The sequence below is a fragment of the Coregonus clupeaformis genome, chromosome 39, assembly GCF_020615455.1.
Source record: "Coregonus clupeaformis isolate EN_2021a chromosome 39, ASM2061545v1, whole genome shotgun sequence".
NCBI lineage: Eukaryota > Metazoa > Chordata > Actinopteri > Salmoniformes > Salmonidae > Coregonus > Coregonus clupeaformis.
In genome coordinates this window covers 17,344,042-17,361,990 of record NC_059230.1, presented here as the reverse complement: position 1 = coordinate 17,361,990, position 17,949 = coordinate 17,344,042, and the positions used below count along the sequence as shown (strand labels likewise).

Sequence of the window (17,949 nt, the reverse complement as noted above, 5' to 3'; positions counted from 1 at the left end):
CATGTCTCAATTGTCTCAAGGCTTAAAAATCCTTATTTAACCTGCATCGTACCCTTCATCTACACTGATTGAAATGTATTGAACAAGTGACATCAATAAGAGATCATAGCATTCACCTGGATTTATCTGGTCAGTCTATGTCATAGAAAGAGCAGGTGTTCATAATGTTTTGTACACTCAGTGTATGACCAGAATAATACAGTAAAATGCACTAGCATTGAAAGGAGTTTCTCTTGTTCCAACAATGTGTGAATCCTATCAACTACCTGAAAGAGGCTTAATTCTATATCCCCTGCTTTACAGTACCCACAGTATTAGCATCCATCTAAAACAAGGTATCCCCTAATAAATTCCCAAACAGTAGTTTATTACCAAATTGTTCATTAATCTGAACTGGCAATTATTTTCCTTTTCATCACTTCATGAAAATGTATATCCGCTAAACAGTACGGCATAGTCAGTAATGATCCATAATACAATATCTATCACCATACAATTATTATACATTCTATCAGTTCTGGAGTGAAAAACGACAGCTTTTTACAGTAAAAGTCCCTTGTTCATCAAGTAAGTTCCTGTTTGAACAGACAGTGAATCAAGCTTGAAAAGTGCTGGTGAGGGTTGCTCAGCCTCAGAGCTCACACGATGGTGGCCTTGTATATGTCAGTCTTGGTGTCTTTGCTCCCTTCTGATTGGTCGTGGGCGTTGAGGGGCACGTGGGAGGTCTTCATTCGGCTCTGGCACTGCCGGAGCTCAGCGGCGTACCCTTGGAAACTGACGCTGAGCTCCGAGTCCTCTCCCTGGGTGATGGTGACTTCCCCCACCTTCTCCTCTTCCTCCGGGCACACTCCCTCCACGTCCATCACCTCCTGCAGTGCTGGCTGAGAGCGGACTGCTCCAAGACAAGGTGCCCTCTTGTGGGAGCGGTCAAGAGCACATGCTCTTTTTCTTCTCTCTGGGTAGAGGGGAGTGATGGGAGAATCAGACACATTTTAACCACAGTGGTCAAACAAGTCAAAAGCCCAGCTACAGTGTATGAAGGATGGGTACCAATCTACCAAAGAAACCCTCCAGAAGAGCTTTTTCCATCTCCATTATGACCCTTGAAATGCAGTATGTCCATTGAACTGATCTCAGAGAAGTGACCCGTGGGTGACAAAGCATCAGGCACAGAGTATTTGGCTTGATGGCTTCTGGCCCAGGATCAGTTCAGAACATTGTGCCCTATGATCTAACAAAATGAAACCATCTCAGCCATCAAAAGCTCTATGCATGCCATTCAGCTTGTCCACTTGCCTTCAAAATAACAAACTGAAACAGTTTAACTGATTGGTTACTCGTTAGATCCACTGTGTACTGTGCTCTACTACTGTCTACACCAGGGCTCTCCAACCCTGTTCCTGGAGAGCTGCCGTCCTGTAGGTTTTCGCTCCAAACCTAATCTAGCGCACCTGATTAGAAAATGTTTGGCTGGTTGATAAACTGAATCAGGTCTGTTAAAACTGGGGTTGGAGTGAAAACCTACAGAAGGGTAGCTCTCCAGGAACAGTGTTGGAGAGCCCTAGTCTAAACTCTTGGGGAAAAAAGGTGCTATCTAGAACCTAAAAGGGTTCTTCGGCTGTCCCCATAGGAGAACCCTTTGAATAACCCTTTTTGGTTCCAGGTAGAACCCTTTTGAGTTCCATGTAGAACCCTTTCCACAGAGGAACCCAAAAGAGTTCTACCTGGAACCAAAAAGGGTTATATATGGATCAAAAAGGGTTCTCCTATGGGGACCGCCAAAGAACCCTTTTGGAACCCTTTTTTCTAAGAGTGTAGACTTGTTGGATGTCAACCAAACGTGGAGCTTGCACACAAACTGAGCAGTGTTGCATTAATATGATGATACACTATGAAACAGGATTACATAATAAAGAACTTTATCAAAGGTGCATTTCTGGATCCAGATTCAAATCTGTAGTCATAATGGAGCTGGATCAGTGCAGTTTTTAGCTGTATTCTTATCTTTGACAAGTGTTTGACAAGTGAATATCGCAGATGGAGAAAGAATATCTGACCTGAAGCCGGTGTACATAATGAGACATCACATGATTAGAGGAAAGGGTTCTAGAGTGCGTTGACTCATACAGTTCCCCCGCAACACTTCTCTATTATATTGAGGGTGCGCGAGTCGAGAGAGGCCAGAGCTAACACTGAGTGATAATTCTCTTCGTCCCTCCTGCACTCAGTGACCCCCAGCTTTTCAACAGGAGTTCTAAGTGATTCATACACAGCACTCCAATACACACACCCTCTGACCTCCTTCGTCTCTGATTCACAGTCAAAGCAGTATTATAAACACAGCCTCCACAACGTTCCCTTGTCACAGCTGAAAACACAAACAGAACCTCTTTGCCAAGTGTAGGCCTACTTAACAAGTTGATGTGCTCAATATTGTCTCATGAAGCAACGGTAACGATTTACTTTGACTACATGTCCATAACGCATTTATTACACATCTACAAGCATGTCATGAACATGTTATAACAGGTCCCAACAGCATTATTAAAGGTTAATAAAATATATCCATAGCATATCTATAGCGTATTCATGTCATGCTATGCAAGAGCTCATAATTAGGTATCTTAATAAATGCAACATTACAGTGACAGCGTAGTGTCATCATTATGGCTGTTCTCAAAAGTGTGCTTCTGCCATACTTGTGTTAGTGAATATGCCAAAAGGCCAAACTATATTTTTTAAATTATGCTGATATGTAGCCTGTACTTGATATTTTGTGTCACTGGCCTACACACAATACCCCATAATGTCAAAATGAAATTATGTTTTTAGACATTTTTACTAATTAATTAAAAACAAAAAGCTGAAAGGTCTTCAGTCAAAAAGTATTGAATCCCTTAGTTATGGCAAGCCTAAATAAGTTCAGGAGTAACAATTTGCTTAACAAATCACATATAAAGTTTCATCGACGCACTCTGTGTGCAATAGTAGTGTTTAACATGATTTTTGAATGACCACCTCATCTCTGTACCCCACACACATAGATCATTGTAAGGTCCCTCAGTTGAGCTGTGAATTTCAAACACAGATTCAACCATAAAGATCAAGGAGGTTTTCTAATGCCTCGCAAAGAGTACCTATTGGTAGATGGGTATAAATAAAAAAGCAGACATTGAATATCCCTTTGAGCATGGTGAAGTTATTAATTACCCTTTGGATGGTGTATCAATACACCCAGTCATTACAAAGATACAGGCGTCCTTCCTAACTCAGTTGCCAGAGAGGAAGGAAAGCGCTCAGGGATTTGAAATGAGGCCAATGGCGACTTTTAAACAGTTACAGAGTTTAATGGCTGTGATAGGAGAAAACTGAGGATGGATCAACAACATTGCAGTTACTCCACAATACTAACCTAATTGACAGAGTGAAAAGAAGGAAGCCTGTACAGAATACAAATATTCCAAAACATGCATCCTGTTTGCAATAAGGCACTAAAGTAAAACTGCAAAAAATGTGGCAAATAAATGAACTTCATGTCCTGAATACAAAGCATTATGTTTGGGGAAAATCCAACACATCACGGAGTACCACTCTTCATATTTTCAAGCATGGTGGTGGCTGCATCATGTTATGGGTATGCTTGTCATCGGCAAGATCCTAGAGAAAAACCTGGTTCAGTCTTTTTTCCAACAGACAATGGGAGACAAATTCACCTTTCAGCAGGACAATAACTTAAAACAGGCCAAATACACACTGGAGTTGCTTAGCAAGACGTCATTGAATGTTCCTGAGTGGCCTAGTTACAGTTTGGGCTTAAACCGGCTTGAAAATCTATGGCAAGACCTGAAAATGGCAGTCTAGCAATGATCAACAACCAGCTTGTTGATTATTTTTAAAAGAATAATGAGCAAATATTGTACAATCCAGGAGTGCAAAGCTCTTAGAGACTTACCCAGAAAGACTCACAGCTGTAATCGCTGCCAAAGGTGATTCTAACATGTATTGAGTCAGGGGTTGAATACTTATCTAATTAAGATATATTTTATTATGTTTTATGAATTTTTTACAAATGTTCACATTTTTCTTCCACTTTGACATTACAGAGTATTTTGTGTAGATCGTTGACAAAAATTAAAATTAAATGAATATTAATTACACTTTGTAACACAACAAAATGTGGAAAAAGTCAAGGGGTGTGAATACTTTCTGAAGGCACGATTGAAGTGGTCTGGAATAAATGTTCTCTCATTACAGTAGGCCTATTTGAGTTGAGAGGTATGATTTCTGTCTTGACACTGTTCATAACATGACCCTGTGCTGGCTGGCTGTCGGGTTCTTGTCCATCAATGGGCCATGGCACCAGACTCGCCCAGACAGACCATTTCTCCACAGGGCCAGTTTGGAACAGAACCAGTTGCACAGCTCACTAAGACTGGCTGAGATCAGCCCCAAGGACCCCTGGTTTCTGCCAGATGGATGATTCAGGGTCAGCTGTAGCCAGCTTTCAGGTGTGTCAGTCAGACAGACGGAGAAGACAGAGGGATTTAAAGTGAGGTTAAAGGATCATTGAGCCACTAGGTCCCTCAAGCAAGAATTCTGAATCAGTGTAAGCTAATTATGTTTATTTTCTATTCTATATTACGATTGTCACATTTTCATTTTGTTGTTAAGAAGTAGCTGCAGTGGGGTGAATACTAAGCCTAGCCCTGTGCCTAAGTAGTCGATTGCATTTGAAAGTATAAAAGCTTTTCTAAATTCCAGATATGGACAAAGATAAATCAGCCCATTTCTGCAAAAGCTTGTGTGGTAGGCCAATGATATCACAAAGCCTTAGAATCAAAACCACTCGCTACTATACAGTGAGGGAAAAAAGTATTTGATCCCCTGCTGATTTTGTTCGTTTGCCCACTGACAAAGACATGATCAGTCTATAATTTTAATGGTAGGTTTATTTGAACAGTGAGAGACAGAATAACAACAACAAAAATCCAGAAAAACGCATGTCAAAAATGTTATAAATTGATTTGCATTTTAATGAGGGAAATAAGTATTTGACCCCTCTGCAAAACATGACTTAGTACTTGGTGGAAAAACCCTTGTTGGCAATCACAGAGGTCAGACGTTTCTTGTAGTTGGCCACCAGGTTTGCACACATCTCAGGAGGGATTTTGTCCCACTCCTCTTTGCAGATCTTCTCCAAGTCATTAAGGTTTCGAGGATGACGTTTGGCAACTCAAACCTTCAGCTCCCTCCACAGATTTTCTATGGGATTAAGGTCTGGAGAATGGCTAGGCCACTCCAGGACCTTAATGTGCTTCTTCTTGAGCCACTCCTTTGTTGCCTTGGCCGTGTGTTTTGGGTCATTGTCATGCTGGAATACCCATCCACAACCCATTTTCAATGCCCTGGCTGAGGGAAGGAGGTTCTCACCCAAGATTTGACGGTACATGGCCCCGTCCATCGTCCCTTTGATGCGGTGAAGTTGTCCTATCCCCTTAGCAGAAAAACACCCCCAAAGCATAATGTTTCCACCTCCATGTTTGACGGTGGGGATGGTGTTCTTGGGGTCATAGGCAGCATTCCTCCTCCTCCAAACACGGCAAGTTGAGTTGATGCCAAAGAGCTCGATTTTGGTCTCATCTGACCACAACACTTTCACCCAGTTCTTCATTGGCAAACTTCAGACGGGCCTGTATATGTGCTTTCTTGAGCAGGGGGACCTTGCGGGCGCTGCAGGATTTCAGTCCTTCACGGCGTAGTGTGTTACCAATTGTTTTCTTGGTGACTATGGTCCCAGCTGCCTTGAGATCATTGACAAGATCCTCCCGTGTAGTTCTGGGCTGATTCCTCACCGTTCTCATGATCATTGCAACTCCACGAGGTGAGATCTTGCATGGAGCCCCATGCCGAGGGAGATTGACAGTTATTTTGTGTTTCTTCCATTTGCAAATAATCGCACCAACTGTTGTCACCTTCTCACCAAGCTGCTTGGCGATGGTCTTGTAGCCCATTCCAGCCTTGTGTAGGTCTACAATCTTGTCCCTGACATCCTTGGAGAGCTCTTTGGTCTTGGCCATGGTGGAGAGTTTGGAATCTGATTGATTGATTGCTTCTGTGGACAGGTGTCTTTTATACAGGTAACAAGCTGAGATTAGGAGAACTCCCTTTAAGAGTGTGCTCCTAATCTCAGCTCGTTACCTGTATAAAAGACACCTGGGAGCCAGAAATCTTTCTGATTGAGAGGGGTCAAATACTTATTTCCCTCATTCAAATGCAAATCAATTTATAACATTTTTGACATGCGTTTTATTTTGTTGTTATTCTGTCTCTCACTGTTCAAATAAACCTACCATTAAAATTATAGACGGGGCCATGTACTGTCAAATCTTGGGTGAGAACCTCCTTCCCTCAGCCAGGGCATTGAAAATGGGTTGTGGATGGGTATTCCAGCATGACAATGACCCAAAACACACGGCCAAGGCAACAAAGGAGTGGCTCAAGAAGAAGCACATTAAGGTCCTGGAGTGGCCTAGCCATTCTCCAGACCCTAATCCCATAGAACATCTGTGGAGGGAGCTGAAGGTTTGAGTTGCCAAACGTCATCCTCGAAACCTTAATGACTTGGAGAAGATCTGCAAAGAGGAGTGGGACAAAATCCCTCCTGAGATGTGTGCAAACCTGGTGGCCAACTACAAGAAACGTCTGACCTCTGTGATTGCCAACAAGGGTTTTTCCACCAAGTACTAAGTCATGTTTTGCAGAGGGGTCAAATACTTATTTCCCTCATTAAAATGCAAATCAATTTATAACATTTTTGACATGCGTTTTATTTGATTTTTGTTGTTGTTATTCTGTCTCTCACTGTTCAAATAAGCCTACCATTAAAATTATAGACTGATCATGTCTTTGTCAGTGGGAAAACGTACAAAATCAGCATGGGATCAAATACTTTTTTCCCTCACTGTACACCTGCACTTCATATGAAAACTACAGTGAAAACACTGGCAACGAGAAATGGGATGATGTCCAATTTTATGTATTTATGTATTGGTTCTTTGCTATGACTAGAAAATGGAACATGTTTGGGTTTATCCTCAAATGCCCTAGTATGGCAGATGAGATTGATGCAATGCATGGCTGTGGAAGAACAGTTTAACTATATACTGTCGCCCTCTAGTGGACTAAATAATTAATTTAAAAGATAACTAGCAATACATGCTTATCTGACCAGATGCACAACCATCATTTGATTTTACACGGAAAGGAAAAACATAATTAAATAGATAACAGATGATATATTTTAGATATTAAAATGGTAAATATATCTCAACACATCACACTCATGAGGTCATACAGATTGTTATTTCACGTCAGGTGGGGTGACCCTAACAGACCAGTGTTTTGTTTTCAACATGAGTTTACATTAATGTATTTGTCAGGGATTGAATTGGGATATCCTATAGGAGCTGACCCCATAACCACTAAGTCTGAGTATCAGTCTGTTGATGCCATCATGCCAACACTCACTGTCATGCAAACATGTTAGGCTTGACTGACAGCAATGGAGTAGGCAAGAGCACAAACAGATCTGGGACCAGACTAAGAATAACTAACTTTTTCATGCTTAACTTAATTAGTTAATTAACCACTAATTCAAGGTTGAGGTGAACTCTGTTCCACACCTATAAGTAAACCCCAGGGAACATAGACCGTAGGCTGCTATTATTTGATGAAACCTTTGGTTTGTGATAATGTTGTTTTCTCTCTGGCTTCTGTTAACCTGTGGGAAACACTTTCACCAGCAGAGGGTGGTAGTATTGACAGTAGCCATAAAGTAACAGAGGAATGATTTCATTTCTACTCATCACAATGATTAAGAAGACTGTAGTTTGATTGACTGAAGTAGGAGATTATGACATTTATATGTAATTGTTGACACAACATCCAATTTTTTGAGTTTATGCAGAAATGTGCCTGAAACACTGCATACAATCATTTCTCTCTGATGCTGTGTCAGTTTGTCCTCTTTAAGGGTCAAAGGTAATTACTTACACAGCCATGATAACGTAAAATGTTGCCTTTCAGATGTAGCGAGAGAGAGCAATAGTTTCTCTGCAGCAAAACAGTCAACTAATGCAAGATGGACCTGTTACCATGGTTCCCAAGGTGGCAGGGACAGGCTGATGCGTTTGCAACCAGAACAGACGAGCAGAGACTCACTGCAAGGCTTATACTAACCTCCCATATCAACTTGTGTACACATATCACCTTACAAATATCTATTGACAGAGCTATTAAGAAAAGGTCAGGGCTAGACATGTTGTGTCCACCTGACTGATGGCCTCTGTATACTTTGAAGTGATCCTTCCTTTGAGCTGCAGGCCTGGGTTCAAATAGAATTTGTTTTCTTTCAAATACTTTCAGCGATTGATTGAGCCTGCCTGGAGTGCTAGATGGACAGGGTTTGCACTTTGGGGACTATTCCATTGGTTCCATTGCTCCAGACAAGTTCAATCAAGCACAAGTATTTTAAACAAAACAAATGCTTTTTGAGACAGTACTTATGAGTCCATGTAAATAAAAGCTTGAATTCTAGCCTTCTCTTAATTCCTTTTTTAGCTGTATAGATCTTCAAACAACACAGCTGGATAAGGCTTCCTTTTAAATTGGGACATCAAAGCGTGTTGTTATTACTCTAATAGGGCTTTTGAACACCAGTGAGACAAGACTGAAGTGAAATCACACAGCTAAACTGGTTGTCTTGTGACAACAATAAATTACGGTTGCAGATCATAATGTTGGTGATTACAATGGATGCCCTGCCCACCACTATCAACTGTTCATTTTGTTTTGACAGACTTACCCACCCCAATAGAGATAGATAGTGAATGATATACAGTTGACTCCAGATAAATGCAACAGCTTGGGACTGTTGCGGCAGAGTGCACTCAATCAAATTTGTAATTTATCGGGAGTTAGTTGACTGCATTCACAAACTTATCAGGCTAACCATGACTATCAACCTGACTTACTACATAGTGGAGAACTAGAAACTGACCAGTTCGTAGGGGGTATAGAAAATGAAATCCATGTGCAGGACTGATACAGCTCTTCACTGCTCATAGAGAAATAATTATGCATTAGCTGAGGTACATTACAGAAAGCAGTAAAAACAAAAGAGTCTAGTGTTGCAAAATTCCCGTAACCTTCTCAAAATTCCCAGGTTTTCCAGAAATCCTGGTTTGAAGATTCCTGGAATCAGGAAGGAATAAACCGGAAAGCTGGGAGTCCTACAACTGGGAGTTCTGGAAAACCTAGAAATTATGGGAAAGTTACAGACATTTTGCAATCCCTTAGAAAGACAGACTAAAGCAAGACAGACAAAACAGGCAGAATTACACACAAACAACACAAACGCCACTGAATGACCTCTCACACAGACACAACAATCAGAACTACACACAAACAAATCAGAATTACTCTGACACAGACGCCACAAGCTTCTCAGAAGCGCATAGACAAAGCAGCTACCATGCAAGCACAGGTCAGGGAGGAGGTGGAAGACAAACTAAATGAAAGAGATGTATGTAGTGTTAGGGAAAGTTGGAGAAGAAGAGGCATGGAGTGATAACTGAATTTGAGATCATAAACGTGTAAAAAGACAGACGATGTGACTCCAGGTCTAACATTTATTAGATCTAATCAAACACAGATACAGAATTAATTGTCATGATTATCTACAACAGGCATCTACAGAGGGATAGGATGATTTCAGACAGAGTGTGACATGCAATTCAACAATGATAACGTTCATTTCAAAAGGACCTCTATCATTACTGTTTTTTCATCAAGGAGTCTATAATTATCAACATCTTGTAAAGAAACTGGTTCAGTTTTCCTTCTATATATTACCAGATAGAGTAAAATCAGAGCAAAAAACCTCTTATTTATTATCTAAATTGTTGAATTGCATTGCATTAGAGGATGGGATGGAAGAAAACACAGCTTTTCGATTAAAATAAGTACAGGCAGTTAAGAACAATCATGATCATCTTTTCAAATAACAATTTCATAACTGCTTACGTTTTATCTTGTCTGTAGCTATGTACTAGGTTTAGGACTTTACTCCAATTATACATTCATAATGCTGGCATTGAGCTTTTATTGACATGAAAGGCTGTGACTCATTGCAATCTATTCCAGGTTCTCTATTTGAATCAATCAATCAAACAATTCACACTTGCATGGTAATTGTAGCTCGCTACAATTGGTTACTGTCAAATTATAGTATGTCTATTTTTCATGGATTGTAATGACAACTGTCATGTTGATTATTACAGCATTACAGTATGTAGGCATTATGAACTGAGTTTTTATTTACCTGGGTCAAATCTGCATCCTCATATCCTCTGTGGTACAACAATATGAAACTTTTTAAGGTTTACTATCACTAAAACCCATCAGTTCAGTGGTGTGCGAATATAAATGTAATTCATTTCAAAATATATACATCACTATTTACAATTGAGCTGAACTTACTATTGAAAGTGACCACATAAACAACGCTATCTATGTTCATTCGAAAATATTCAAAGGAGTAAAAATGACTGGGGTACTACTGAGAGAGAATACATTTTCAGTTGTAAATAAAGTGCATTGAAGTCAGTATAAAAGGAGTTGTCGTTGGAGGTCAGATCACCCTCAGACACACACACGATCACACACTCTCTGTCTCTCACACACACACAAACACATACATACACGCACACACACACCAACACACTAATGCATAGTCACACTGTGGAAATACCTGAGCTGGACTGGCCATTCCCACCACCATCATGGAAGGAGTGGGCGCAGGGCAAAGGAGGGGTGAAGTTGACCTCAGGCAGGCTGCCCTCGTGGGACAGCAGCGCAGGGGCGGGGGCCAACAAGGTGTGGTTGGGGCTGGTGATGTCTCCCTCGCCCACCAGGGTCAGGTCAGCGTGGGTGTCTTCCTCCAGCGCCCTAAGGCCCGGGCCTCTAGACTCCGAGGGGCGAGGGATGGGTGAGATGGCGGCGCTGAAGGGGGGGACGGGGCGGCGGGGCGGGGGCAGTAGCGCTCGGCGCGCCGCAGCGGAGTGGGAGTGTCCGTTGGTGTTGCTGGGGGAGGAGTCCAGGCTCTCAGAGCGCAGGCTGGCGTTGAGGGGGCCGCGGGCAGGGGCACCGCCAACCCCGTTCTCCCTGCCCGCCCTCTGGCCTTGTTTGATGGAGGTGGGGGTGGAGCAGGCCACGTCTAGGGAGAGAGTGGAGGGGGAGCCGGGGATTAACCGCAGGAAGTCAGGTAACTCCAGGTCCTCTTTGTTCAGGAGGCCTCTCTGGTCATTTCTCCGGCTGCTCTGCGCCCGGCTCAGGAGCTCGAAGAATTCTAAAGAGAGAGAAAGCAGTAGAGTTACTTCATATTCCTAAAACTAGGGTTGCAAAATTCCGGTAACTTTCCCCAAAAAAGTTTCCCAGAAAAGAAAGGTACCATCATTTTGCAACCCTATCTAACACCCTCCCAAAGAACAAGAAAATAGGTCAAATAAAAAGGGGATTAGTTAATTTAACGTGCACAGTCCCACGCTGCACTGACAGATAACAATGAAGGTTGAAGGCTTCTTTTACAGTTGGTGTTAGTGATGCGGCGAAGCAAAGCTCAGAGAAGCAACAGCACGTTGGAAATAGAGGGGGATTTACCTTCAGCTTCATCTATATTAATCTTTTTCGGCTTTCTCTTTTCCACAGGGAGCGACGGATCTGGTCCGCTTGCCTTTCCAGACGACCTGTCATCTCCCTGCAGACGCAACAATAACAACGCACTCCGTTAAGGGGGTGAGGGAATAGGGTGTGCATGCCCTGTACCAACACCACTACAACACATCCTGGGCAGACTTACTTAAGTGTTCGCACCTGTGCCCCTGTTATTTTTAGAACTATAGGAAACACAAAAAACAACCATAAAACACGAGCGTGTCGTTTCTTTGATGCTTGTTGTTTATTTGTACGCTTCTTTTATTCTTAGTAAATCAGATGAATGTAATATCCCTAGGAGACAAGGTCGGATCGCAACTACAAAGATGACCTGGAGGCTGAACTACAAAGTGGGAGGTCAGCAAGTCAGCTACAGCAGCAGCATTTAAGCAAGAAACAACTCGACACCAGCCAGGAACAAAGTAGAGTAGAGCACTTGAGCAATTATTATGTGACATTCAATTGTTAAGAAGCAGCATAGCAGGGGAGTTACAGCACATTTAGTTACTTCAAGGAGACTTGAGAAAGTGAAAACAGGGATAAAAGGAGGAGGAAGATGGTGGTTTCCTTACTGTTGCAGAAAGACTCTTGGTGGTCAATGATGGCGGGTGTGCTTTCAAGGAGCCTGACTTGGACTTAGAGTCTATGGAGAGAAAGAAACAACAGTGAGGTAAATAGGAGCCAATTAATCATCCCACATGTCCTCCTAACTCTGATAGCTTTGTTTATCACTGGAAGTCAGTGGGGACGACAAAACAGGACATTGATTACGAGAGCTGTTTGAATTCCTGGAAACAGATGGGCTGAAGTGCAAGGCCAACATTGGAGGAATTGGATTGGATTTCTCCAGCCACTATCTTGGTGGCTGTTTGGGGGGTTTGAGTGTTCATCATGCCAAATCAATGACCATAGGACTTGGCAAGACAAACAGATCTGGTTAGGTCACTGTAGAAGATGGAATGGTGGCTTTCTTCATTATCTGTCTCTCATCTCTGTCTTTGGTGTTCGGTGTGATGGGCAGTCTTACCTTTCCCTGAGGCAACGGGGTCTGCTCTCTCCAATACCACACGCAGGCCGTCCAGGCTGGATATGGGCGCCCCCAGGTCTAGGGGCTCCGTTTCTCCACTCTGTCAAAACACAACACAGCGTTTTAGCAGAGTCATCATGCCCCCTCAGATTTGTCCTGTTATATACATTATATAAACAAAAGTATGTGGACACCCATTCAAATTAGTAGATTTGGCTATTTCAGCCACACCCATTGCTGACAGGTGTATACAATTGAGCACACAGCCATGCAATCTCCATAGACAAACATTGGCAGTAGAATGGCCTTACTGAAGAGCTCAGTGACTTTCAACTTGGCACCGTCATAGGACGCCACCTTTCCAACAAGTCAGTTTGTCAAATTTCTGCCCTGCTAGGTATGCCCTGGTCAACTGTAATTGCTGTTATTGTGAAGTGGAAACGTCTAGGAGCAACAACGGCTCAGTCACGAAGTGGTAGGCCACACAAGCTCACAGAACGGGACTGCCGAGTGCTGAAGCGCGTAGCATGTAAAAATCGTCTGTCCTCGGTTGCAACACTCACTACCGAGTTCCAAACTGCCTCTGGAAGCAACGTCAGCACAATAACTGTTCGTCGGTAGCGTCATGAAATGTGTTTCCATGGCCGACCAGCCACACACAAGCCTAAGATCACCATGCGCAGTACCAAGCGTTGGCTGGAGTGGTGTAAAGCTTGCCGCCATTGGACTCTGGAGCAGTGGAAACGCGTTCTCTGGAGTGATGTATCATGCTTCACAATCTGGCAGTCCGATGGACAAATCTGGGTTTGGCGGATGCCAGGAGAACGCTACCTATAGTATAGTGCCAATCTGTAAAGTTTGGTGGAGGAAGAATAATGGTATGGGGCTGTTTTTCATGGTTCGGGCTAGGCTCCTTAGTTCCAGAGAAGGAAAATCTTACCACTACAGCATACAATCTAGACGATTCTGTGCTTCCAATTTTGTGGCAACAGTTTGTGGAAGGCCCTTTCCTGTTTCAGCATGACAATGCCCCTGTGCATAAAGCGAGGTCCATACATAATAATAAATGGTGTGTCGAGATCGGTGTGGAAGAACTTGACTGGCCTGCACAGAGCCCTGACCTCAACCCCATCAAACACCTTTGGGATGAATTGGAACGCCCACTGCGAGCCAGGCCTAATCGCCCAACATCAGTGACCAACCTCACTATGCTCTTGTGGCTGAATAGAAGCAAGTCCCCGCAGCAATGTTCCAACATCTAGTGGAAAGCCTTCCCAGAAGAGTGAAGGCTGTTATAACAGCAAAGGGTGGACCAACTCCATATTAATGCCCATGATTTTGGAATGAGATGTTCGACGAGCAGGTGTCCACATACGTTTGGTCATGTAGTGTATATTTTTGTTCTTATTCTTTTTTCTCTATAATACTACTAGCCACTTAGCAATTTTATGGAGTTGGCTTTAGCTAGCCCAGATAGGTTGACAATGTCCCAACCTCATAACTAGCTACCAAGAAGCCATTTCAGGCTATCAATCAAGTTAGAGTAGCTAGCTTGTCTAACTATCTTAGCTGGCAAGGTTGGTAGACTTTAGAAAAGCAAGCAATAACTAAATGTACTGAATAAGACTCATATTTTTTACCCAGAAGAACCACCAGTCAGGATGATAGAGACAGCTCAAGAGGTATAATTAGATATGCAGAAAAATATACATATTTTTGACATAGAATTAAGCATAATGATTATGGCTCTAGATTGCAGGAAAAAGCTGTTTCAGGTGTACGGAGGCCCCCTCCGGACTACCCCCCAGCCATCCTGACGTACTTTGTGCCCCCTCAGATTTTTGGGGTGCATGACGCTCCTGTGTTTTAGCATGTTCGTTTGCAAGCATTTTAGCCTATTAGCATGTTTCCCATCGATTTCTTCGCATGACCATGATGCCATATTGACATGCCAGATAGACAAGTTGCTACTTTAGCGTATCGTCACAACTTCTGTGTACTATCATTAACCATGTAAGATATGGAAGCCTTCGCTCCATTTAGAATGTGGCTTTCAGCTTACTGTGTAATACTATGGTAATGCTTGGAAAACCACCACAGGACCGAAATAAACCAACTAACTGCATGTTTTAGGAGTGTCGTCATTCATAATTATAGCCCTCTCTCTTTGCATCTTCAGAGGCCGTTTGAGTCAGAATGAGCCAACTACCCAGTAACATTTGAAGAGGATGCGGTTCCTTCCCCCTTCCAAGCCAATGAGACTCCACCCAGTGACATTGTCATCTTTTACATGCTCTACAGAAGAGCTGGGTTTGGTTGGACACACAGCTGCAAACAGAAAACATTGAGGCGACCCAGCCAGTCACCAACGTACTATTTTGGCCACCAGATCTTTGAGGTGTAGGCCGTATTTCGCCACGACGGGACGGAGGACTTCGGTGACGGGTTTGGTGGGTTTGGCCTTCAAGCCCACGGAGCGATTAATGGGTACCAGGTCCAACCTAAAAATAGAGGGAAAATAAATATGCAGATACTTTCTGTAACACGATTGTATGATTTTTTTCAGATTCTACTGGGAGGAAGAAATAGAGAGAGATATAGAGACATAAAGATATAGGGAGGTACAGATGTATCTTTTACCTGAATAGGGTGCGCTTTTCCATTCTGAGGTCCCGTGCGCTGAGGGTCATGCAGTCTTGGTCCAGCACCAAAGGCTAAAAATAATAAAAAACATGAAAACCTACTCACAAAGCCAGAAGTGATGCCTTACTAAAACAATAATATATGCCATTAAGCAGACGCTTTTATCCAAAGTGACTTTCAAACATGTGTGCATTCATTTTAACGGATGGGTGGCCCCAGCGGGAACTAACCACTTAATACATCAATGAATCTGCATTACATGCATTATTTCACTCTAAATCCACATTGAGATGCACAGTAAGGGAAACAGTTACTGTGCTAGGAACCATCGTGAGTTTCCCTCACCTTCTCTCCTCCCACCAGGAAGAGGTCTACGGCAGCCATGTTGATGCGGAGGCTCTGACAGAGGTCCCGGAGAACCTCCCTGATGGTGGCCCCCGGCCGCAGGGTCACAGAGGAGCACGAGCCGTCCGGCAGGGTCATGCTGCAGACCTTGGAGGAGCACTCCCTTACCCTCTCCCATACCGGCACCGAGTGACGATTGTCCCCCTGCACGGGAATACCATGTCAAACCATAGTCAGAGATGATAGAACTCAATGGAAGCAAGAGAAAAGACCAAGAGCTAAAACTGCAACCACAACAGTGTCTCTATGTTTTGTATGTAGTGTTTGATGTTCGTTCTGCCTGCAAACCAAATTTCCCTATGGGATAATAAAATCTAAATTGAACATCTGAACCTTGAAATGAACCCCCTTCAACTCATGTATTATATAGTATAACACCTGTAACCATCCATACAACGGTATACCCAAATCCCTTGTCAGGCGGAATTTCTGCAAAAATGCCACAAAACTAACAGAGTCATGATCTGTATAACTGATGCTTCTACTACAGAGCTATCTTGGTTCAGTGTTGCCATGGTGACCTAGCCTGGCCGTGCAGCAGGATCTTACCTCGGTCTTGCCCGCTGAACAGGAAGTGGCAAGCTCCAGACTAGCACCCGAGGACAAGGAGCCCTGTGATTCCCTCCGACCGTTGCTGCCCCAGGAGTCTCCTCAACAGAGGAAGGACAGGGAGGCCACAGTTAGGATACAACTCATTTCACATATACACAGAAAACACAATTAATATCCATGCATCATCACACCACAACTACACATAAACCTCAAGCTGCTATCCATGCATCAACTGAAAATAATTGCATAACATCGCCACAGTTAAGATACGACTCACATCACAACTACATAGAAAATACACCAACAATCCATGTATCATCACACCTCAACTACACATAAAACACACTTAATATCCTTGCATGAAAGGAAAACAATTGCATAACATCGCCATTGACATAAATCAGATGAAGCTCAAAACAACATTTAAAAGCAGCTTTAGAAGTTCATCTTTCATCGTAACAAATGTAAAGCACACGATGCAGTGCAGTGTATTGCCTGACCAAAGATCTACCACCATAATGCATGACAGAATGTCTATATTGAAACCATACACAAGAAGTTCCCTCACGGGGGGGATTAACTCCTTGTGACTCATTCTATGACTGAGAGTTGCTCACCGAGGTTGATTTCTCCGATGTCCTTTTTCTTGGGTCCCTTCCCGAAGCTCCGGTTCCGGGACCAAGAGAAGAAGATGCCCCGTTTCTTATGCTCATCGTGCTCTTCTCCGGGGTCCTCGTTCAGTGACCTCCCTGACTTCTGATTCTTGGCCTCCTATTGGACCACAAAACACCCAGTTCAAACAACCTGTCTAACACCTGGGTCGATACATTAGTGCATACCGTAGAAAACCGTTTGGCTATGGAAATTATTTAGCAGCGAAAAATGTTTTCTAATGGAAAACTAGAGTTTCTTATTGGACGAGTTCAGGTAGTCCCTCCCAATTTTGCTCAGTTTTCTTCCGTTTGGTACCTTGTGAATACGACCCTGATGTTTTGAAGATTAACAAACACCTATACTGGCTACAACACAAAATGTGCATCCCACAGGCGAGTTACACAAACAGCTAAGGTGGTTACTAAGACAATAGCAGATACCCTTTTGGCTGTTAAGTGGTGGGTACCTTATTCGGCGTGGAGTGGCCGGAGCTGGCACTGTGCTTGGATGGAGCGGGGCTACAGGGGATCTGGTAAGGGTCGGGTAATGGTCGTCCCTCCACTTCGGCCAGCATGCACTCCTGGTACAGGCCAGACTTCAGGAACCTGGAGTAGCTGTCGAACTTCATCAGGTTGAAGATCTTCAGAAAAAAATGGGGAGAGAAAAGGGTCTGGTCTTATGAAGGGTCACAAACGGTTATGACAGGTGTTGTAACAGCTATGATTCGGTCACATTTGTATCAACATTGTACAGACCTACAACAACAATGTACAGGCCTGAGAGTGTGTGTGTGTGTGTGTGGGGGGGGTATATGCTAGTTTGTGTTTGGCCCTAACGCACAACAGCCCTTTTGGAAACAGGCAGATGGTTGAAAAAAGGACACTGGGCATTAAAAC

General features: G+C 43.1%; 1 protein-coding gene across 3 annotated transcripts in view; it reads right to left on the bottom strand.

Annotated features, from left to right (window-relative positions):
* Positions 1 to 113: 113 nt before the first annotated feature.
* LOC121554383 (regulator of G-protein signaling 12) overlaps positions 114 to 17,949 on the bottom strand; it is a 63,862-nt gene continuing 46,026 nt past the window's right edge. For 2 of the 3 annotated variants that reach the window (XM_041867945.2, XM_045211976.1), the window contains exons 8-18: positions 17,520 to 17,693; positions 17,017 to 17,170; positions 16,397 to 16,497; positions 15,788 to 15,991; positions 15,440 to 15,513; positions 15,174 to 15,300; positions 12,800 to 12,899; positions 12,345 to 12,415; positions 11,719 to 11,815; positions 10,811 to 11,407; positions 114 to 955 (exon numbers count right to left, since the gene is read on the bottom strand). In XM_041867945.2, the coding sequence (XP_041723879.2) occupies positions 639 to 955; positions 10,811 to 11,407; positions 11,719 to 11,815; positions 12,345 to 12,415; positions 12,800 to 12,899; positions 15,174 to 15,300; positions 15,440 to 15,513; positions 15,788 to 15,991; positions 16,397 to 16,497; positions 17,017 to 17,170; positions 17,520 to 17,693 (2,016 nt within the window). In that variant the 3' untranslated portion in view covers positions 114 to 638. The remainder of the gene's footprint in view (positions 956 to 10,810; positions 11,408 to 11,718; positions 11,816 to 12,344; positions 12,416 to 12,799; positions 12,900 to 15,173; positions 15,301 to 15,439; positions 15,514 to 15,787; positions 15,992 to 16,396; positions 16,498 to 17,016; positions 17,171 to 17,519; positions 17,694 to 17,949) is intronic. The other variant, XM_041867946.2, reaches the window with a different exon arrangement.